This window comes from Dicentrarchus labrax, unplaced genomic scaffold, assembly GCF_905237075.1.
Source record: "Dicentrarchus labrax unplaced genomic scaffold, dlabrax2021, whole genome shotgun sequence".
Lineage (NCBI taxonomy): Eukaryota > Metazoa > Chordata > Actinopteri > Moronidae > Dicentrarchus > Dicentrarchus labrax.
In genome coordinates this window covers 32,646,903-32,671,367 of record NW_026136720.1, presented here as the reverse complement: position 1 = coordinate 32,671,367, position 24,465 = coordinate 32,646,903, and the positions used below count along the sequence as shown (strand labels likewise).

Genomic DNA, 24,465 nt, shown 5'->3' with positions numbered 1-24,465 from the left:
TTTTGTGTTTTTGTGGTAGAAACGTGATATATCATATCCAAAGATATTTAAATCAAACAATTAGACCTCTACTGTCTGTCCATGGTGCAGAAATATGCACATAATAACAACAACAACAACAACAACAACAACTAATAATAATAATAACAACAATGATAATAACAATTTATTTATATAGCACAATTCATGCATAAAATGCAACACAATGTGCTTAACATCAGATAAGATAATCATGACTTATTATAAAAAGAATACAAACAAGGAAAATAAAAACAAATGGAAATGAATTAAAACAGTAGGATATATATATATATATAAGTGAACGTCTATTCAAATATATTAATATTGTTATTATATTCTGTTCTCAGCTGATGAGTGGAGGCGCTCCAGCGGTGCCGATGTCTCTCAGGAGGAACTGTCTCGGTCAGCTCGGCTTCCATGTTAATTTTGAAGGCGTGGTGGCGGATGTCGAGGCCCATAGCTTTGCCTGGCAAGTGGGCCTCCGCCCTGGCTGCAGGCTGATGGAGATCTGTAGCATCGCTGTGGTAACGTTGTCTCACGAACAGATGGTTGAGCTGCTGCGGACGTCGCCGATGGTCACCATGGTGGTCATCCCGCCAAACAGAGATGGGACGCCACGCAGGTCGGTAGAGCGTTTATTATTCTAAATATTTTTAAGGCTTGTTTTGTCTCAGGAACAACAACAACAACAACAACAACAGTAAATCACAGCTCACAACCCTTTATTCTACATTATTAAACATGATGGTTCTCTATTTAACCAACTACAAGTCAGAGGAACAACACACTAGGATCCAGAACCATGAGGCAATGACCCCCGGCTCACTGTGCATCAGTTTATTTTTGGTTCTAAATGAATTAATTGCACATTTATTCAAGAATTGTAAACACTAAAATACAATCTGAACTGAGGCAGACCCTCTGTATTGTATGTTTACATGGTTCATAATAATAAATGACAAGAACTTTAGAATAGATACTCAATTCAATTCAATTCAATTTTATTTGTATAGTGCCAATTCATAACAGAAGTTATCTCAGGACACTTTTCAAATAGAACAGGTCTAGACTGAACTCCTTATAACATTATTTACAGAGACCCAACAGTACCACCATGAGCAAGCATTTAGCGACGGGGGCAAGGAAAAACTGCCTTTTAAGAGGCAGAAACCTAGGACAGACCCTTCGGCTCTAGGTGGGTGGTTGTCTGCCTCAACCAGTTGGGGTGAGAGAGAGAGAGAGAGAGAAAGAGAGAGAGACAGACAGACAGACGCACAGCAACAACAGTAGCAACAACTACACTAATAGTAGTGACTGATGATGATGAACATGAAGAAGTTGATGACGACGACGACGACGACAACAACAACGATGGGGGACAATGAGCAGTAACTATAGTAATAATAGTAACTGTAGTAATAATAATATTAATAATAATAATAATATCAGTGACATTAGCAATGCCAGTCAGGCAGGACCATGGCAGGAGGCTCCACTAAGGGATGGTTCAGGACTCACCTGAGCCAGCCCTAACTATAAGCTTTATCAAAGAGGAACGTCTTAGGTTGACTCTTTCAATTCAATTCAATTTCAATTCAATTTTATTTGTATAGCGCCAATTCATAACAGAAGTTATCTCAGGACACTTTTCAAATAGAGCAGGTCTAGATCGAACTCTTTAAAACATTAATTACAGAGACCCAACAGTACCACCATGAGCAAGCACTTGGCGACAAGGGCAAGGAAAAACTGCCTGTTAAAAGGCAGAAACCTAGGACAGATCCTCCGGCTCTAGGTGGGTGGTCGTCTGTCTCGACCAGTTGGGGTGAGAGAGAGAGAGAGAGGCAGAGAGAGCGAGAGACAGACAGACTCTTAAATGTTGAGAGGGTGTCGGCCTCCAGAACCACGACTGGAAGCTGGTTCCACAGGAGAGGAGCTTGGTAGCTGAACACTCTGGCTCCTGTTCTACTTTTAGAGACTATAGGAACCACAAGTAGCCCTGCATTCAGAGAGCGCAGTGTTCTAGTGGGGTAGTAGGGTACTGTGAGCTCTTAAAGATATGAAAGGGCCTGACCATGAAGAGCTTTGTAGGGGAGGAGGAGGAGGATTTTAAATTTTATTCTAAATTTTACAGGGAGCCAGTGCAGAGAAGCTAGTACAGGAGGGATGTGATCTCTTTTTCTAGTTCCTGTCAGTACTCGTGCTGCAGCGTTTTGAATTAATTGGAGCGTTTTAATGGACTTAGTGGGGCAACCTGATAATAAAGAGTTGCAGTAATCCAGCCTTGAAGTAACAAATGCATGGATTAGTTTTTCTGCATCCGTCTGTGACAGCATGTGTCTAACTTTTGTAATATTACGTAAATGAAAGAAGGCAGATAGACAACAATACAGTCATTCTTAATCCTACAAAGGCCTCTTTCATGAAGGCATAAAAAGGTTGAATATCCAGTTTTCATTATAAGCTAATAAATGATCACTTTCATTATTATTATTATTATATTTCATATCTATTTGTTGTTCAAATCTTTACCTGAGAACAAATATGATCCAGTTCCTCGTGAAGCCTCTAAGGCAGGAATGGAGATAAATTGTAAGTTAGGAGAACACCAACTGCTCCGCTATCAGAAGGGATGGCTTTGGCTCAGAGGCAGAGCGGGTCGTCCACTAATCGGAAGGTTGTTGGTTTGATACCCAGCTCCTCCTGCTGTATGTGGAAGTATCCTTGAGCAAGATACTGAACCCCAAACTGCTCCTGATGCTGTGCATCGGTGTGTGAATGTGAATGAATGAGTTAGTTTCTGTTCGATGGACTTTGCCATCGCTGTGTGAATGTGTGTGAAAGGGTGAATGTGGCTCTAGTGTAAAAGAAGACTAGAAAGGAAACTATACAAGAACAGTCCATTTACCAAAGGCAATAATCATAGATTTACAGTCTGTAATAAAGTGTTATTACAGGTCATAGAATAACACCAGTAAACTTCTTAACTGAAACATTTTGTGAAACAGTGAATTTATTTATAACATCTTTTTAACAATTTAAGAGTTTTAGAAAGCTACAGTTTTGGAGAATGAGTCTGATTGGTCCAACAGTCACTGGAATAAATACACAAAAATATGATAGTATTCAAGGTGGTGAAGGGTTGGATATGGACCAATACTGTCTGTATCCAGAGGATCATAGACATGGATATTTTATATGACATGATGATATACAGATCTGCATATATGTCCATAAATCTGGACATCATTAATCCTTTTCATCTAGTATGAGAGGTTATGTGAGGACACACACACTCATTCTGATCTGGTGGATAATTCTGCTTTCTGTTTGAACTCAGTGGACTTCCTCTCTGACAATTGAAATGTTTCAGTCAGTCACTCTTTAATCTGTCCTGTAATCCGGATTATCAGTTGGTGTTATAGACCAGCTGCTCTGCAGACTGAACAGGCCTGGCAGTCACAGCTCAGGGAATAACACCTGTACCAGTCCCCTCCTGGATCAGTCAAGAGCTGCAGATCCTGATCTGTCAGAATCAGAATCAAGATCCATCATCCTCAGGGCAGATTTAACCCTATCTAGTGCAGCAGCTTTACTGCTGACCTCATGCTGATATCAGCGTGCAGAAGTAGGTACATCAGCCGTGTGTATAATTAGAGATTAATGAAAGGTCTTGGCATCACCAGGATCCACGAGAACCTGCGAGACGAGAAAGCATAAGAACTCCGGGGAAGAGGTGAAGTTAGTAACATGCATTAATGGGACATGAATGAGTGCAGAAAGAGACAGGAAGAGAGGAGCTCAGTGCACCATGGGAAATCCCCCGATAGTCTAGGCCTATAGCAGCATAACTAAGGGATGGTTCAGGACTCACCTGATCCAGCCCTAACTATAAGCTTTATCAAAGAGGAATGTCTTAAGCCTACTCTTGAATGTGGTGAGGGTGTCTGCCTCCAGAACCACAACTGGAAGCTGGTTCCACAGGAGAGGAGCTTGGTAACTGAAGGCTCTGGCTCCTGTTCTACTTTTAGAGACTATAGGAACCACAAGTAGCCCAGCATTCAGAGAACGTAGTGTTCTAGTGGGGTAATAGGGTACTATGAGCTCTTTAAGATATGAAGGGGCCTGACCATGAAGAGCTTTATAGGTGAGGAGGAGGATTTTAAATTCTATTCTACATTTTACAGGGAGCCAGTGCAGAGAAGCTAGTACAGGAGAGATGTGATCTCTTTTTCTAGTTCCTGTCAGTACTCGTGCTGCAGCGTTCTGAATTAATTGGAGCGTTTTAATTGACTTAGTGGGGCAACCTGATAATAAAGAGTTGCAGTAATCCAGCCTTGAAGTAACAAATGCATGGATTAGTTTTTCTGCATCTGTCTGTGATAGGATGTGTCTAATTGTTGTAATATTACATAAATATTACAATGTAACAGACTATCAGTTATTGCTCCTCTAGTTATTGACTCACTCTGAGGAGATAACTCACACAGCTGTTGCTACCAGTGGTGATGATCAAACTTTATCCAGATTTTAATCTTGTGTGTGTGTGGGTGTGTGTGTGTGTGTGTTAAATATAAGTGACCAAATCAATTCAATTCAATTCAATTCAATTTTATTTGTATAGCGCCAATTCATAACAGAAGTTATCTCAGGACACTTTTCAAATAGAGCAGGTCTAGACCGAACTCTTTAAAACATTAATTACAGAGACCCAACAGTACCACCATGAGCAAGCACTTGGCGACAAGGGCAAGGAAAAACTGCCTGTTAAAAGGCAGAAACCTAGGACAGATCCTCCGGCTCTAGGTGGGTGGTCATCTGTCTCGACCAGTTGGGGTGAGAGAGAGAGAGAGAGAGAGAGAGCGAGAGACAGACAGACAGACAGGTGCACAGCAACAACAGTATTGGCAATGGCAATCTAGCAGGACCAAACATACACATTAATGCAACAGATAGATATAATATTAGATAATATTCTATTTGTATTTTCACTACAAAGAAAATATTTACATTCTGTCTGTCCTGTCAGTGTGGAAACAACTTAAACCAGAGGTAAATTATTAGTTTATTAAATAAGTATTAAGTTAGCTTTTCAACTTGTCTAATTTGAGTTAAAAATGTTTAAAATAATGTTTTCTCTGTTTTTTGCTCCATCAGGTTGACTGCTTCAAAAAATACATTTAGAAAAGTGAAAGTGTAAACAGACAGTGTGCTTTCACCCTTGTGTCTGAAACTCGGTCAGCTGTGAATTAATAATGAGCTGCAGTGTTTTTAAGGTCATCTGTGCTGAAGAAACAGAGTGGAGATTATCAGAGCAGAAAACAGGACTGTGGTTCATTTATGTTCACTCTGTTTAGTCTTACATAGAGTGACTAACAGGAAGGTTAGGCTAGAGCTCAAAACAAATCTAGGTAGAAACAATTATTATATACAGACAGGTAGCTGAACAGATAGATGTGTATATAAATAAAGAGAAACACAGTACAACGTCTATACAAGATAATAAAATCATCTAAAATGCTTATTATCATGGATAAAAATAAAATGTATGAAGTTATTAACAGTCTCATGTTCCTCAGTTTGTGATGGACACAAAAAAAGATGAACTGTGTTAGAAAATATCTTCTTCTTTGATAAAAGGTCAAAGATAAAAGAATCCTGTAGGCATAAAAAAACGGAATGAATAATCTCTCTCTGCTCTCTAAACTACATTTCATCAGGACTTGTTGATCACACCATTAATAACAAGACTATCACATTTAATTGGGAAAGAAGTTTAAATACAGGGAAAACTGTGTACAATTAGCTGATAATTATCCTGATCAGCCAGCGTCAGTAATCAATACTCACATCATTAAAGCATTAATCAATCTCATACCGTCAGACAACCTTATCAGCCTTTAGCAGTTAGCTAGTGTTTCTGTAGTGGAGACAAAACGTTAACAATGATCCATATCAGCAGTTTGAATCCAACTAAAAGCTTCCAGTACCAAACTCCCTTTAAGAAATATCACATTTTAACAATTCCTAACGTGTTCGTAACAACAAGTAAGTCTAGAAACACGAGCTAAAGGCCGTCATATGTCCACAGTCTGACTGTCAATACAGGATCAATATCATCCATAAAGATACAGCATATTCTGACCAATAATCCATAAAGATACAGTGTATTCTGATCAATAATCCATAAAGATACAGTGTATTCTGATCAATATCATCCATAAAGATACAGTGTATTCTGATCAATATCATTCATAAAGATACAGTGTATACTGACCAATAATTCATAAAGATACAGTGTATACTCATCAATATCATCCATAAAGATACAGTGTATTCTGACCAATAAACCATAAAGATACAGTGTATTCTGATCAATAATCCATAAAGATACAGTGTATTCTGATCAATATCATCCATAAAGATAAAGGAATGAGAGGCTTTTCTCAGTAAAATAAGAGCTGGTTGGTGGATCAAATACTGAACCAGCTGAACACCGACTCATAACCCTTTTCATTAACGTCTATTATTTGTGCCGCTGTCGTTACCATAGTAACTACCGGTTCTCTTCTGGTGCTGGAGAAAGACTGCTCTGATTGGCTGCTCGTTGTGATTTTAATCCTGATAAATATTTCTATTTATATTCAACTATATTTCTTCAAAAATCATGTAGCGTGAACTCGGCAAAAACAGCCAATCACAGAGCTCCACTGTTAATTGTCAACGTTTGATCCCATCAACAAACCGACATGTTACATTTTCTCTGCAGTGAGGAAACAGAGCAGTTCATATTGGCTTTTATCTGTTTTGAATCTGGTTCTAATCTGGTTCTAATCTGGTCTCTTTCTATTCAGGAGTTTCTCTGAGATTTATCCGGTCCCGATCATCAAGTACAAACTGGAAGCTGATCTCACTTCCTGCTCCTTTAGAGAGGCCCTGCCCACCTGGAACCAGGTGTGTGCAGCCACACCCATGTCCAAAACCTCATCCAATCAGTACACAGCATCAGGACCAGAAAACCATTTTAACCAGTTTAAACCAAGCTCCTCTTTTGACACAACGGAAGAATCCAGGTAACGATGTGCATTAGGACCTCAATCCTCAAGTCTGTTCACTAATGAATGATTAATAATAATTGTTTTCCCAGAATGCATCAGGCCTGCGACTTGTCTCCCGTCTTGTTGTTCTGCAGCTCACCGAGCAAACAATCGACCTCCAGTGACCCTGAACACAGCAGGTAATCTGATTGCTTAGAGTAAATGTAATTACAGTAATTACAGTAATTAGATATATGGTCTGATTACTTTGGGCCAGTAATCTGATTAGAGTAATCTCCCCTACTTCCTGTCAGAGGTCAGTCTGCAGGTCTTCCTAATGGGTCCAGCTCTGATGGAGGCACACAGTACAGACTGGGGAGAACCAGGTCTACAGGTGAGAGTCTACTGGACCTGATCCAGAACAGACCTGATTCAGGATGATGTAACAATCTGTTTTTTAAAATGAAACCTGTATTTAATGATATTTATTGACGATAGTGAATGTTAGATAGTCATATATCATATAGAGTTATATATATCATATAGAGTTATATATATCATATAGAGTTATATAATAATAATAATAATAATAATATATTTTATTTGTAAAGCACTTTTCATAAAAGAATCTCAAAGTGCTACAGAAACCAAGAAAAAGAAAAAAAAAATAACAAAAACACTAAGGGCAATAACACATTAAAATCAGCAACAAATAAAAATACAAGTGATAAAATACATTAAGAAAAACAGCTTAAAGAGGAGTTGAAGTGCAGACTGAAATTAGAAAAGGACAACTTAAGAACGCCTGCCTGAACAAAAAAGTTTTAAGCCCTTTTTTAAAAGTGTCCACAGACTGGGGTTTTCGCAGATGTTCAGGGAGGGAGTTCCAGATGTGAGGGGCACATATAGAGTTATATTTTATATAGAGTTATATATGTCATATGTGACCTGCTCCATCATTTTGAGTCACTTTGACCCAGAAACACATTTTGAGTTTTCTTCATGGCTGTAAAGAGGAAAGTCTCAGCTTTATGGCGATACCAAAATTATTTTTCTACTCCAAAATTGTATGAGACACGCTCTTCCAAAGGTCGACTGTCACCAAACCTTGTTTTTGAGGAAAAAGGGCTCTAAAGATAGCAATCAACATTCCGCCATATTCCAAATGAATTGAAAGACATTTATAAACAGTTTATATTGAAATAAATGAATTTACAATTCAAAGTGCTTTACATAGTCGGCGGTAATGACGCCTGTTTACGCCAATTGGAGGTCACTAAGATTAATGTGGAGTCGGTGTGTAATTATGCCCAATGTGACCAGTGATGACATGTATAGCCGCATGTCGTCATTCCACCGCTGGCTGTCGAGGTGGTGTCCAGAAAACGATGTGGGCTTCATTGATAACTGGAAGCCTTTTTGGGGAAAACCTGGTCTGATTAGGAGAGACGGCATCCATCCCACTTGGGGGATGGAGCAGCTCTCTTATCTAGCAACATGGCGAAGTTTATTTCTAAAACCTGACAGTTCAGAGTTGGGACCAGGAAGCAGAGCTGCTGTCTTACACACTTCTCTGCGCTTTCTTTAGAACAGTCACCCACCCAAAACCCCATAGAGACTGTGTCTGTCCCCCGACCACCTAAATTATTTAAAGAAATAAAAACAAGAGGAGCTCAACATAAAAATCTAATAAAAATTAAAACCAACTCGTCAGTAGCACAAAATAAGAGAATGAAATGTGGGCTGTTAAATATCAGGTCTCTGTCCTCTAAAGCTGTTTTAGTGAATGAGTTAATATCAGATTATGATATTGATTTACTTTGTCTTACTGAGACCTGGTTGTCCCACGAGGAGTATGTTAGCCTAAATGAATCCACCCCCCACAGTCATATTAATGTAACCGGTTAGTTTCTGGCGTTGTCTGCGTTGTGTCTTGATGAAGAGGCCCAGACCAGGATATCTTTGGAGGCGAGCTCCGTTTATTCTGACAAAGGTGTAAATAACAACAATATCCTCCGATCAATTGTTATCAACGTGAGCTCCTCTCCCAAGGAGTACAACAGCAAAAGGGGAGAGGAAAAAGCGTGAGACACATTTATAGGGGGGACCCACGAAAGTGAACGTCGGGGTACAGAAACTGAGTCTCAAACGTTCCACATATTTACTCAGGAGGCCGGACATGTCAGGTTATAACTAACAGATTTTGTGTAATTATAATACTACATATTGCTGTTGTATATTTGACTCTGTTACACATATTACTGCTGTATAATTGACTCTGTTACATTAATACTCACATTCCTCGAGGCACAGGCCGAGGAGGTGGAGTAGCAGCCATATATGATTCGAGCGTTTTAATGGACCCTAAACCTAAACTAAATTATAATTCATTTGAAAGCCTTGTTCTTAGTCTTTCTCACCCAAACTGGAAAACACTGCAGCCAGTTCTATTTGTTATAGTGTACCGCGCTCCTGGACTGTACTCTACCGTACTATTTTATATCTGAATTCTCAGAGTTTTTATCAAGTTTAGTCCTTAAATCAGATAAAGTAATTATTGTAGGTGATTTTAATATTCATGTGGATGTTAACAATGACAGCCTTAGTAATGCATTTATATCATTAATAGACTCAATTGGCTTCTGTCAGAGTGTAAATAAACCAACTCATTGTTTTAATCACACTCTTGACCTTGTTCTATCATATGGCATTGATATTGAACATTTAATAGTCTTCCCACATAATCCTTTCCTATCTGACCATTATTTAATAACTTTTGAATTCATACTATTAGATTATAAGCCATTAGGCAAAACTTCCTACAGCAGATGTCTATCTGACAGTGCTGTAGCTAAATTTAAGGAGGAGATTCCTTCAGTGTTTAATTCAATGCCATGTCTGAATTTAACAGAGTCCTATAACAACTTTAGTCCCTCTGAAATTGATAATCTTGTCGATAGTGCTACAGGCTCACTACGATCAACATTAGACTCTATCGCTCCTATAAAAAGGAAATTATTAAAACATAGGAGACTAGCACCTTGGTATAACCACCAAACCCGCCAGTTAAAACAAATAGCTAGGAAATCTGAAAGGAAATGGCGCTCTTCCAAATTATCAGAATATCGCTCAATTTGGCATGATAATCTTGAACCTTATAGAAAGGCCCTCCGTAATGCCAGAGGAGCCTATTACTCAGCACTAATAGAAGAAAATAAGAATAAACCTAGGTTCCTCTTCAGCACTGTAGCCAGGCTGACAGAGAGCCACAGCTCTATTGAGCCACATATCCCCATGAACTTAAGTAGCAATGACTTCATGAGCTTCTTCTATAATAAAATTATTACTATTGGAGAGAAAATTAATCACCAACTGCCATCAACAGTTATCAGTGGCTCTCCAAGTTCAGGGACTTCTGCCAATGTAAACTTAGATATATATTTAGACTGTTTTTCTGCTATCGATCTTCATCAGTTAACTTCAATCATTTCATCATCGAAAGCCATCAACCTGTCTATTAGACCCGATCCCAACTAGGCTGCTTAAAGAAGTTGTTCCCTTAATTGGCACTTCTTTACTGGATATTCAATTCAATTCAATTCAATTTTATTTGTATAGCGCCAATTCATAACAGAAGTTATCTCAGGACACTTTTCAAATAGAGCAGGTCTAGACCGAACTCTTTAAAACATTAATTACAGAGACCCAACAGTACCACCATGAGCAAGCACTTGGCGACAAGGGCAAGGAAAAACTGCCTGTTAAAAGGCAGAAACCTAGGACAGATCCTCCAGCTCTAGGTGGGTGCTCGTCTGTCTCGACCAGTTGGGGTGAGAGAGAGAGAGAGAGAGAGAGAGAGAGAGAGAGGCAGAGAGAGAGAGAGCGAGAGACAGACAGACAGGTGCACAGCAACAACAGTATTGGCAATGGCAATCTAGCAGGACCATGGCAGGAGGCTCCACCAGGATCGACAAGAACCTGCGAGACGAGAAAGCACAAGAACTCCGGGGAAGAAGTGAAGTTAGTAACATGCATTAATGGGACATGAATGAGTGCAGAAAGAGAGAGGAAGGGAGGAGCTCAGTGCACCATGGGAAATCCCCCGATAGTCTAGGCCTATAGCAGCATAACTAAGGGATGGTTCAGGACTCACCTGATCCAGCCCTAACTATAAGCTTTATCAAAGAGGAATGTCTTAAGCCTACTCTTGAATGTGGAGAGGGTGTCTGCCTCCCGAACCACAACTGGAAGCTGGTTCCACAGGAGAGGAGCTTGGTAACTGAAGGCTCTGGCTCCTGTTCTACTTTTAGAGACTGTAGGAACCACAAGTAGCCCAGCATTCAGAGAACGTAGTGTTCTAGAGGGGTAATAGGGTACTATGAGCTCTTTAAGATATGAAGGGGCCTGACCATGAAGAGCTTTATAGGTGAGGAGGAGGATTTTAAATTCAATTCTACATTTTACAGGGAGCCAATGCAGAGAAGCTAGTACAGGAGAGAGTACAGAACCTTGTGGAACTCCATGACTAACTGTAGTATTTATTGAAGATTCATCGTTAACATGTACAAACTGCGAGCGATCTGATAAATATGACTTAAACCAGCTTAGTGCGGTTCCTTTAATGCCAATTTGATGCTCAAGTCTCTCTAAAAGAATATTATGGTCAATGGTGTCAAATGCAGCACTAAGATCTAATAATACAAGTACAGAGACAAGTCCATTGTCAGAAGCAGTCAGAAGGTCATTATTAACTTTAACCAGAGCTGTCTCTGATTAATCTTTCTTTATTATCAGGATATGTACCACAGTCCTTTAAAGTAGCTGTAATTAAACCCCTTCTTAAAAAGCCCACTCTTGACCCAGGGGTTTTAGCCAACTATAGACCGATTTCTAACCTCCCCTTCCTCTCTAAGATTCTGGAGAAGGTAGTTGCCAAAGAGTTGTGTGACTTTCTACATAACAATAGTTTATTTGAGGATTTTCAGTCAGGATTTAGAGTTCATCACAGCACAGAGACAGCTATGGTTAAAGTTAATAATGACCTTCTGATTGCTTCTGACAATGGACTTGTCTCTGTACTTGTATTATTAGATCTTAGTGCTGCATTTGACACCATTGACCATAATATTCTTTTACAGAGACTTGAGCATCAAATTGGCATTAAAGGAACCGCACTAAGCTGGTTTAAGTCATATTTATCAGATCGTTCGCAGTTTGTACATGTTAACGATGAATCTTCAATAAATACTACAGTTAGTCATGGAGTTCCACAAGGTTCTGTACTTGGACCAATACTATTTACTTTATATATATGCTCCCTTTAGGCAACATTATTAGGAATCACTCCATTAACTTTCACTGTTATGCAGATGATACGCAGTTATATCTATCAATCAAGCCCGATGAAATTAATCAATTATCTAAATTACAAACATGTCTTAAGGACATAAAATCCTGGATGACCTGCAATTTTCTGATTTTGAACTCAGAAAAAAACTAAATTCTTGTTCTTGGCCCCAAAAATCTTAGAGACTCACTGTCTAAAGATATAGTTACTCTAGATGGCATTAACTTGGCCTCTAGCACCACTGTCAGGAATCTTGGAGTTATCTTTGATCAGGATTTGTCTTTTAACTCCCACATAAAGCAGACCTCCAGGACTGCCTTCTTTCATTTACGTAATATTAGAAAAATTAGACACATACTATCACAGACAGATGCAGAAAAACTAAGCCATGCATTTGTTTCTTCAAGGCTGGATTACTGCAACTCTTTTTTATCAGGTTGCCCCAATAAGTCCATTAAAACACTCCAATTAATTCAGAACGCTGCAGCACGAGTACTGACAGGAACTAGAAAAAGAGATCACATCTCTCCTGTACTAGCTTCTCTACACTGGCTCCCTGTAAAATGTAGAAAAGAATTTAAAATCCTCCTCCTCACCTATAAAGCTCTTCATGGTCAGGCCCCTTCATATCTTAAAGAGCTCATAGTACCCTATTCCCCCACTAGAACACTACGTTCTCTGAATGCTGGGCTACTTGTGGTTCCTATAGTCTCTAAAAGTAGAACAGGAGCCAGAGCCTTCAGTTACCAAGCTCCTCTCCTGTAGAACCAGCTTCCAGTTGTGGTTCGGGAGGCAGACACCCTCACCACATTCAAGAGTAAGCTTAAGACATTCCTCTTTGATAAAGCTTAGAGTTAGGGCTGAATCAGGTGAGTCCTGAACCATCCCTTAGTTATGCTGCTATAGGCCTAGACTATCGGGGGATTTCCCATGGTGCACTGAGCTCCTCCCTTCCTCTCTCTTTCTGCACTCATTCATGTTCCATTAATGCATGTTACTAACTTCACTTCTTCCCCGGAGTTCTTGTGCTTTCTCGTCTCGCAGGTTCTTGTCGATCCTGATGGAGCCTCCTGCCATGGTCCTGCTAGATTGCCATTGCCAATACTGTTGTTGCTGTGCACCTGTCTGTCTGTCTCTGGCTCTCTCTCTCTCTCTCTCTGTCTGTCTGTCTCTCTCTCTCTCTCTCTCTCTCTCTCTCTCTCTCTCTCTCTCTCTCTCACCCCAACTGGTCGAGACAGACGACCACCCACCTAGAGCCGGAGGATCTGTCCTAGGTTTCTGCCTTTTAACAGGCAGTTTTTCCTTGCCCTTGTCACCAAGGTCTTGCTCATGGTGGTACTGTTGGGTCTCTGTAATTAATGTTTTAAAGAGTTCGGTCTAGACCTGCTCTATTTGAAAAGTGTCCTGAGATAATTTCTGTTATGAATTGGCGCTATACAAATAAAATTGAATTGAATTGAATTGAATTGAATTGGTCACTTATATTTAACACACACACACACACACACATGAGATTAAAATCTGGATAAAGTTTGATCATCACCACTGGTAGCAACAGCTGTGTGAGTTATCTCCTCAGAGTGAGTCAATAACTAGAGGAGCAATAACTGATAGTCTGTAACATTGTAATATTTATGTAATATTACAAAAATTAGACACATCCTATCACAGACAGAATAATTAATATTTTAAAGAGTCTAGACCTGCTCTATTTGAAAAGTGTCCTGAGATAACTTCTGTTATGAATTGGCGCTATACAAATAAAATTGAATTGAATTGAATTGAATCATTATAATCAGAGACATTGTACGCTACCATCGGGTCAGCCATGAGTGGAATATCTTCCTCCTCGCCTCCGTCACACTCACTTTCTTCACCATCACGATCAAAGCCGGCCGGTATCGGTGGCATAGTCCGTAATAAGGTCGATCCAGTTGTCGTCTGAAGTAGCATGTCTTACAGGAATTGAATTTAAAAGTCGAGCAATTTCGTCGTCGCGAAAATTTATTTTATCTAGGCTGTCAATCTGTCAATCTGTCAATCTAAACTGACAGTTGACAGATGACGTAGATGACACAAACACGCTAGCCGGTGTTTTGAACTCTGACACCTGTTTTGTTTTATTTATGCTAGCTATATTTATCCTTTGTATTTTACATTAATTTTGACATTGTATTAAAGCTGAGACTTTATTTAATTAGAAACATGTAAAAACTGAAAATAGCCCAAAATTTTATTTTCTTGCAAAAACGTGTTTCTACAAAAACGGGCCGCTGCGACATCTGACTCATTTTGATGGAACGCGTCACATATAGTATATAGTTATATATATATATATCATATAGAGTTATATTATTTTTATATCAATTTACAATCAACATGTTATCTAACTTCGACAGAAACGGATGCTGGCTCTGGGAGCTTCCAGTTTCGGGTCAAGGTGTTCTACAATGTTCTTTTTGGGATTGTCCTTAGAGGACGCGCTCAGTGTTTACAGAACAGGAAACTGTTCTTAATATATATATATATATATATATATATATATATATTTAATATTGTACTAATATTTTCCACCACAGTCAGTACCTATCAAAAGTGGTCCCAGGAAGGAACAGAACCAGAGACAGGGTCATGGGGGCCCGAGGCTCATTGATGTAGGTGGGGAGTGAAGGCTGGCCCGTGTGGTCCGATCCAACAGACGAGCTACTGTAGCTCAAACAGCTGAAACAGTTAATGCTGGTTCTGATAGAAAGGGGTCAGAACACACAGTGCAGAGCAGTCCGTTGGTCTGGGACTGCAAAACATTATGACCACCAGTAAGCCTAACCCTAACCCAGTAACTATTTTAATGTCATTCACTCTTTATGTTCTCCTCAAGAGACCACGTGGCTTCATCATCATCATCATCATCATCATTATCGTCCTCGTCATCATCATGTGACAAAGGTACTGAGGGAGAGCCAGCTCAGTACAACAGTAGAGAGTGACGACCAGCAGCACAAAGTGAGTTGATTATTAAATCTGACTTTACAAGTTACCTAACTGTTTATTAACACTTAATTGTGTAAAACATGTATCAAAGTTTATAAAAAGTCATATATTAAGTTAATGAGTTATACATTTCTGTCTGAATGTGTTTGTCTGCAGTTTGAAGACAAAAACTCTAGCAGCAACATGTTGTCCAGCAACACATTGTCCAGCAACTCGTGGAGCAGCAGCAGTGGGTTCAGACACTCTGAGCAGCAGGGCCTTACCTACATCGATGGGGCATCAACAGACAGTGGTATAGACTCCTTCCCCAGTATTCCACTGGCCCTGCCTCCTGTTTCTACGGCTACGCTGGTCCTGCGAGACATCCAAGGGGAGGGACCAGATCGAGGACTGACCCAGAAAATCAACCCGACAGCTGACAGCAATCTGGGACACCTGACTGAGAACTGCAGTCTGTCCAGGTGAGAGAAGATTTTAAAAAGACTTCATCACCTTTCCAAGATGCTCCTTACTGGAGGCCTTCACACAATGGGGGTGTTTTTTTTTCAATACAAATTCAAACCCTTAAAATAACAGGTGAATGGTCTCTGACACCAGTTATCATATTGTTTAACTGGTTGATCCATTTACAATTGTATGTCTGCTCAGCCTTAACTCCTGATGGACAGGAAGCTTTACTATATGCTGGTTGGATAGAGAGAGCATAGTGAAATAAAAGGCTGCAGACAGACGATGAGCTGGAGTCAGTAATGTCTCACCTGTCTGTACCTCTTAGATCGGTTACAACTGCTCTCACCTTGGGACCCACATTTTCACAGTCATTGAAAGCACTCTAACAGAATTTAAACCAAGCACATTTATCCTTCCCTAACCCGAACACAATGTCGTCTTGAGCTTTTGTTAATGTAACATAGAGACAGATTTTCATTCCTGCAATCAGAGCACATTACTGTAATAGTAAACTATATACATTTATACAACTGCTGCTGATTCTTATCAATACAATTACAGTTTTTGCCCGTTGCTTGAACACGTTTTGCAAAACTTGGCTCATTCTGTCAAAACTCTACACACAAGCAAATAAGACACAACACTGGGAAATAAACCATTCACATCTATGTCAAATTGAAACTCTGCGATCAAAACCTAACAATCCTCCAAAAATGTCACTCTGATGACAAAATGATACCCACTTGCATCATATAAATACACTTTCAGATCAGCAGCAACATACTAGTCTACTTTATATAAAACACTGCAGTCTTTCGTTTTCACTGTTTTTATTCAGTTCCACAGAAGGCACGTTTTCACAGCAACCAAAAAATGAAATACTCAATTCAAAATCATTACATTACAGTAGTGTATTTTACAATACAGTAAATTCAGTTAAAGCAAAAATAAAACAAAAATAAAACAAACAATAGACTACTGTAAACAGAGAAAAACACAATTGTGCCCAAGTGGGCGTATGGATCCTGCCGTCTGTTGGGGTCTGGCCACAGGATCTCATCAACATCACAAGCAATGTCGTCTCTCGCTAAACATCAGGGAAAATATCCCCTTGTGTGCCGAATTCATCCCTGGATTGACCTTACCTCAATGTCTCCGCAGGCCTGTTCCATTACCTGCAGATGAGGCATACGGGCATGATCAAAAATGAGGTAAAAATCCTCTATAGGATTTAGAAATGGCGAGTAAGGGGGCAAGTACACAACTTCAAACTGATAATGCTTGGTGAACCAGTTCTGGACCAGAGCAGCCCAATGGAAACTAACATTATCCCAGACAACAACAAACCTGGGCTGCTCTGGTCTATCGTGTACAACTGCATCATGAAGTGCATCTAGAAATGTGATTATGTGTTGCGCATTATAGGGACCCAGTTTGGCATGATGGTGCAGTAGCCCTCGAAGACTTATGGCGGCACACAATGTGATATTTCCCCTGCGCTGCCCCAGGACGTGCACAATTGCCCTTTGGCCAATAATATTACATCCCCATCGTCTGTTTTTGCTAAGGTTGAATCTAGCCTCTTCAATGTAAATACATTCATGAGGCTGGGCAGCTCCATCCATGTCCAAGATTCTCTGTAGCAAAAAATACATATTGTTGATGACTTTACTCAAAGCACACAGCTACACAACTACACATACAGAACCACCCCACCCCACCACACAGGTACCTGTGTAGCTTTCTGAATGTATCTATGTGGTACTGATCCAGTGGTACATATTTAGCTGTTACTGGACTGCACCCATTCTGTATTATAAATGTAAAGGATTGTAACACTTACCTGTATATATTCATGTCAAAGTCCTTTGACCCTGACACTGTTCCTCTCAAATGGGACCCTGTACAATTGCTTCATGGTCATGTTGTGCTTTAATTCAATTCAATTCAATTAAATTTTATTTGTATAGCGCCAATTCATAACAGAAGTTATCTCAGGACACTTTTCAGGACAGATCCTTCGGCTTTAGGTGAGTGGTCGTCTGCCTCGACCAGTTGGGGTGAAAGAGAGAGAGAGAGAGAGAGAGAGAGAGAGAGATAGACAGACAGACAGACAGACAGACAGACAGACAGGTGCACAGCAACAACAGTATTGGCAATGGCAATCTAGCAGGACCATGGCAGGAGGCTCCACCAGAATCGATAAGAACCTGCGATACGAGAAAGCACAAGAACTCTGGGGAAGAAGTGAAGTTAGTAACATGCATTAATGGAACATGAATGAGTGCAGAAAGAGACAGGAAGAGAGGAGCTCAGTGCACCATGGGAAATCCCCCGGTAGTCTAGGCCTATAGCAGCATAACTAAGGGATGGTTCAGGACTCAACTGATCCAGCCCTGACTATAAGCTTTATCAAAGAGGAATGTCTTAAGCCTACTCTTGAATGTGGTGAGGGTGTCTGCCTCCCGAACCACAACTGGAAGCTGGTTCTACAGGAGAGGAGCTTGGTAACTGAAGGCTCTGGCTCCTGTTCTACTTTTAAAGACTATAGGAACCACAAGTAGCCCAGCATTCAGAGAACGTAGTGTTCTAGTGGGGTAATAGGGTACTATGAGCTCTTTAAGATATGAAGGGGCCTGACCATGAAGAGCTTTATAGGTGAGGAGGAGGATTTTAAATTCTATTCTACATTTTACAGGGAGCCAGTGCAGAGAAGCTAGTACAGAAGAGATGTGATCTCTTTTTCTAGTTCCTGTCAGTACTCGTGCTGCAGCGTTCTGAATTAATTGGAGCGTTTTAATGGACTTTTTGGGGCAACCTGATAATAAAGAGTTGCAGTAATCCAGCCTTGAAGTAACAAATGCATGGCTTAGTTTTTCTGCATCTGTCTGTGATAGGATGTGTCTAATTTTTGTAATATTACGTAAATGGAAGAAGGCAGTACTAGAGGTCTGCTTCATGTGGGAGTTAAAAGACAAATCCTGATCAAAGATAATTCCAAGATTCCTGACAGTGGTGCTAGAGGCCAAGGTAATGCCATCTAGAGTAACTATATCTTTAGACAGTGAGTCTCTAAGGTTTTTTGTTTTATGTCCTTAAGACATGTTTGTAATTTAGATAATTGGTTAATTTCATCGGGCTTGATCGATAGATATAACTGCGTGTCCTCTGCATAACAGTGAAAGTTAATGGAGTGATTCCTAATAATGTTGCCTAAAGGGAGCATATATTCAATTCAATTCAATTCAATTTTATTTGCATAGCGCCAATTCATAACAGAAGTTATCTCAGGACACTTTTCAAATAGAGCAGGTCTAGACCGAACTCTTTATATATATAAAGTAAATAGTATTGGTCCAAGTACAGAACCTTGTGGAACTCCATGACTAACTGTAGTATTTATTGAAGATTCATCGTTAACATGTACAAACTGCGAACGATCTGATAAATATGACTTAAACCAGCTTAGTGTGGTTCCTTTAATGCCAATTTGATGCTGAAGTCTCTGTAAAAAAATATTATGGTCAGTGGTGTCAAATGCAGCACTAAGATCTAATAATACAAGTACAGAGACAAGACAATTGTCAGAAGCAATCAGAAGGTCATTATTAACTTTAACCAGAGCTGTCTCTGTGCTGTGATGAACTCTAAATCCTGACTGAAAATCCTCAAATAAACTATTGTTATGCAGAAAGTCACAACAACTCTTTGGCAACTACCTTCTCCAGAATCTTAGAGAGGAAGGGGAGGTTAGAAATTGGTCTATAGTTGGCTAAAACCCCTGGGTCAAGAGTGGGCTTTTTAAGAAGGGGTTTAATTACAGCTACTTTAAAGGACTGTGGTACATATCCTGATAATAAAGAAAGATTAATCATATCCAGTAAAGAAGTGCCAATTAAGGGAACAACTTCTTTAAGCAGCCTAGTTGGGATCGGGTCTAATAGACAGGTTGATGGCTTCGATGAAGAAATGATTGAAGTTAACTGATGAAGATCGATAGCAGAAAAACAGTCTAGCGAAGCCAGCGGCCATAGTCAAATGCATCCCTGGGGCCAGAGCGGGCAACATTGAATCAAATTTAAAACTGCTGGCTAAAGGTAAACGTAAATACAGTAAGATTGTTATCCACGTCGGCGGTAACGACACCTGTTTACGCCAATCGGAGGTCACTAAGATTAATGTGGAGTCGGTGTGTAACTATGCTAAGACAATGTCGGACACCGTAGTTTTCTCTGGACCCCTCCCCAATGTGACCAGTGATGACATGTATAGCCGCATGTCGTCATTCCACCGCTGGCTGTCGAGGTGGTGTCCAGCAAATGATGTGGGCTTCATTGATAACTGGAAGCCTTTTTGGGGAAAACCTGGTCTGATTAGGAGAGACGGCATCCATCCCACTTTGGATGGAGCGGCTCTCTTATCTAGAAATATGGCGAAGTTTATACACACTCTTACACACTTCTCTGCGCTTTCTTTAGAACAGTCACCCACCCAAAACCCCATAGAGACTGTGTCTGTCCCCCGACCACCTAAACTATTTAAAGAAATAAAAACAAGAGGAGTTCAACATAAAAATCTAATAAAAATTAAAACCAACTCCTCAGTAGCACAAAATAAGAGAATGAAATGTGGGCTGTTAAATATCAGGTCTCTGTCCTCTAAAGCTGTTCTAGTGAATGAATTAATATCAGATTATGATATTGATTTACTTTGTCTTACTGAGACCTGGTTGTCCCACGAGGAGTATGTTAGCCTAAATGAATCCACCCCCCAGTCATATTAATACTCACATTCCTCGAGGCACAGGCCGAGGAGGTGGAGTAGCAGCTATATATGATTCGAGCGTTTTAATGGACCCTAAACCTAAACTAAATTATAATTCATTTGAAAGCCTTGTTCTTAGTCTTTCTCACCCAAACTGGAAAACACTGCAGCCAGTTCTATTTGTTATAGTGTACCGCGCTCCTGGACCGTACTCTGATTTTATATCTGAATTTTCAGAGTTTCTATCAAGCTTAGTCCTTAAATCAGATAAAGTAATTATTGTAGGTGATTTTAATATTCATGTGGATGTTGACAATGACAGCCTTAGTAATGCATTTATATCATTAATAGACTCAATTGGCTTCTGTCAGAGTGTAAATAAACCAACTCATTGTTTTAATCACACTCTTGACCTTGTTTTATCATATGGCATTGATATTGAACATTTAATAGTCTTCCCACATAATCCTTTCCTATCTGACCATTATTTAGTAACTTTTGAATTCATACTATTAGATTATAAGCCATTAGGCAAAACTTCCTACAGCAGATGTCTATCTGACAGTGCTGTAGCTAAATTTAAGGAGGAGATTCCTTCAGTGTTTAATTCAATGCCATGTCTGAATTTAACAGAGTCCTATAACAACTTTAGTCCCTCTGAAATTGATAATCTTGTCGATAGTGCTACAGGCTCACTACGATCAACATTAGACTCTATCGCTCCTATAAAAAGGAAATTATTAAAACATAGGAGACTAGCACCTTGGTATAACCACCAAACCCGCCAGTTAAAGCAAATAGCTAGGAAATCTGAAAGGAAATGGCGCTCTTCCAAATTATCAGAATATCGCTCAAATTGGCAAGATGATCTTAAGATTTATAGAAAGGCCCTCCGTAATGCCAGAGGAGCCTATTACTCAGCACTAATAGAAGAAAATAAGAACAACCCTAGGTTCCTCTTCAGCACTGTAGCCAGGCTGACAGAGAGTCACAGCTCTATCGAGCCACATATCCCCATAAACTTAAGTAGCAATGACTTCATGAGCTTCTTCTATAATAAAATTATTACTATTAGAGAAAAAATTAATCACCAACTGCCATCAACAGTTATCAGTGGCTCTCCAAGTTCAGGGACTTCTGTCAATGTAAACTTAGATGTATATTTAGACTGTTTTTCTGCTATCGATCTTCATCAGTTAACTTCAATCATTTCTTCATCGAAGCCATCAACCTGTCTGTTAGACCCGATCCCAACTAGGCTGCTTAAAGAAGTTGTTCCCTTAATTGGCACTTCTTTACTGGATATGATTAATCTTTCTTTATTATCAGGATATGTACCACAGTCCTTTAAAGTAGCTGTAATTAAACCCCTTCTTAAAAAGTCTACTCTTGACCCAGGGGTTTTAGCCAACTATAGACCGATTTCTAACCTCCCGTTCCTCTCTAAGATTCTGGAGAAAGTAGTCACCAAAGAGTTGTGTGACTTTCTACATAACAATAGTTTATTTGAGGATTTTCAGTCAGGATTTAGAGTTCATCATAGCACAGAGACAGCTCTGGTTAAAGTTAATAATGACCTTCTGACTGCTTCTGACAATGGACTTGTCTCTGTACTTGTATTATTAGATCTTAGTGCTGCATTTGACACCATTGACCATGATATTCTTTTACAGAGACTTGAGCATCAAATTGGCATTAAAGGAACTGCCCTAACCTGGTTTAAGTCATACTTATCAGATCGTTCTCAGTTTGTACATGTTAACGATGAATCCTCCATAAATACTAAAGTTAGTCATGGAGTTCCACAAGGTTCTGTACTTGGACCAATACTATTTACTTTATATATGCTCCCTTTAGGCAACATTATTAGGAATCACTCCATTAACTTTCACTGTTATGCAGATGATAGGCAGTTATATCTATCAATCAAACCCAATGAAATTAATCAATTATCTAAATTACAAACATGTCTTAAGGACATAAAATCCTGGATGACCTGCAATTTTCTGATGTTAAACTCAGAAAAAACCAAAATTCTTGTTCTTGGCCCCAAAAACCTTAGAGACTCATTGTCTAAAGATATAGTCACTCTAGATGGCATTAACTTGGCCTCTAGCACCACTGTCAGGAATCTTGGAGTTATCTTTGATCAGGATTTGTCATTTAACTCCCACATAAAGCAGACCTCTAGGACTGCCTTCTTTCATTTACGTAATATTAGAAAAATTAGACACATACTATCACAGACAGATGCAGAAAAACTAATCCATGCATTTGTTACTTCAAGGCTGGATTACTGCAACTCTTTATTATCAGGTTGCCCCAATAAGTCCATTAAAACGCTCCAATTAATTCAGAACGCTGCAGCACGAGTACTGACAGGAACTAGAAAAAGAGATCACATCTCTCCTGTACTAGCTTCTGTGCATTGGCTCCCTATAAAATGTAGAATTGAATTTAAAATCCTCCTCCTCACCTATAAAGCTCTTCATGGTCAGGCCCCTTCATATCTTAAATAGCTCATAGTACCCTATTACCCCACTAGAACACTACGTTCTCTGAATGCTGGGCTACTTGTGGTTCCTATAGTCTCTAAAAGTAGAACAGGAGCCAGAGCCTTCAGTTACCAAGCTCCTCTCCTGTGGAACCAGCTTCCAGTTGTGGTTCGGGAGGCAGACACCCTCACCACATTCAAGAGTAGGCTTAAGACATTCCTCTTTGATAAAGCTTATAGTTAGGGCTGGATCAGGTGAGTCCTGAACCATCCCTTAGTTATGCTGCTATAGGCCTAGACTATCGGGGGATTTCCCATGGTGCACTGAGCTACTCTCTTCCTCTCTCTTTCTCGTCTCGCAGGTTCTCATGGATCCTGGTGGAGCCTCCTGCCATGGTCCTGCTTGACTGCCATTGCCAATACTGTTGTTGCTGTGCACCTGTCTGTCTGTCTGTCTCTCTCTCTCTCTCTCTCTCTCACCCCAACTGGTCGAGACAGACGACCACCCACCTAGAGCCGGCGGATCTGTCCTAGGTTTCTGCCTTTTAACAGGCAGTTTTTCCTTGCCCTTGTCGCCAAGTGCTTGCTCATGGTGGTACTGTTGGGTCTCTGTAATTAATGTTAAAGAGTTCGGTCTAGACCTGCTCTATTTGAAAAGTGTCCTGAGATAACTTCTGTTATGAATTGGCGCTATACAAATAAAATTGAATTGAATTGAATTAAATATATATCTAAGTTTACATTAGCAAAGGTCCCTGAACTTGGAGAGCCACTGATAACTGTTGATGGCAGTTGGTGATTAATTTTCTCTCTAATAGTAACAATTTTAGTATAGAAGAAGCTCATGAAGTCATTGCTACTTTAGGTTATGGGGATATGTGGCTCAATAGAGCTGTGGCTCTCTGTCAGCCTGGCTACAGTGCTGAAGAGCAACCTAGGGTTATTGTTATTTTCTTGTATTAGTGCTGAGTAATAGGCTCCTCTGGCATTACGGAGGGCCTTTCTATAAGTTTTAAGATTGTCTTGCCAAATTGAGCAATATTCTGATAATTTGGAAGAGCGCCATTTCCTTTCAGATTTCCTAGCTATTTGTTTTAACTGGCGGGTTTGGTGGTTATACCAAGGTGCTAGTCTCCTATGTGTTAATAATTTCCTTTTTATAGGAGCGATAGAGTCTAATGTTGATCGTAGTGAGCCTGCAGCACTATCGACAAGATTATCAATTTCAGAGGGACTAAAGTTTTTATAGGACTCTGTTAAATTCAGACATGGCATTGAATTAAACACTGAAGGAATCTCCTCCTTAAATTTAGCTACAGCACTGTCAGATAGACATCTGCTGTAGGAAGTTTTTTGGATTC

The 24,465-nt window shown here is 39.8% G+C and overlaps 1 protein-coding gene and 1 long non-coding RNA gene across 12 annotated transcripts in view; one reads left to right on the top strand and one right to left on the bottom strand.

Moving 5' to 3' along the window:
• LOC127353425 (signal-induced proliferation-associated 1-like protein 2) overlaps positions 1–24,465 on the top strand; it is a 118,451-nt gene that overhangs the window by 32,494 nt on the left and 61,492 nt on the right. For 8 of the 10 annotated variants that reach the window (XR_007881285.1, XM_051382652.1, XM_051382651.1 and 5 more), the window contains exons 9-14: positions 369–643; positions 6,876–7,094; positions 7,169–7,258; positions 7,373–7,452; positions 15,284–15,408; positions 15,553–15,857. Coding sequence is in view for 9 of the 10 variants with exons in the window: in XM_051382652.1 (XP_051238612.1) it covers positions 369–643; positions 6,876–7,094; positions 7,169–7,258; positions 7,373–7,452; positions 15,284–15,408; positions 15,553–15,857 (1,094 nt within the window). In the remaining variant the exon portion in view is untranslated. Of the gene's footprint in view, positions 1–368; positions 644–6,875; positions 7,095–7,168; positions 7,259–7,372; positions 7,453–15,283; positions 15,409–15,552; positions 15,858–23,466; positions 23,852–24,465 lie in introns of those variants that run through there. The other 2 variants (XM_051382653.1, XM_051382648.1) reach the window with 2 other exon arrangements.
• On the bottom strand, positions 13,554–23,829 carry LOC127353491 (uncharacterized). Of its 2 annotated transcripts, none has more exons than XR_007881300.1 (2): positions 23,746–23,829; positions 13,554–13,788 (listed from the first exon to the last, which is right to left on the bottom strand). It is a non-coding gene; the product is annotated as an uncharacterized LOC127353491 (long non-coding RNA). The 2 variants fall into 2 exon arrangements; XR_007881299.1 differs by lacking the exon at positions 23,746–23,829 and adding an exon at positions 14,109–14,479.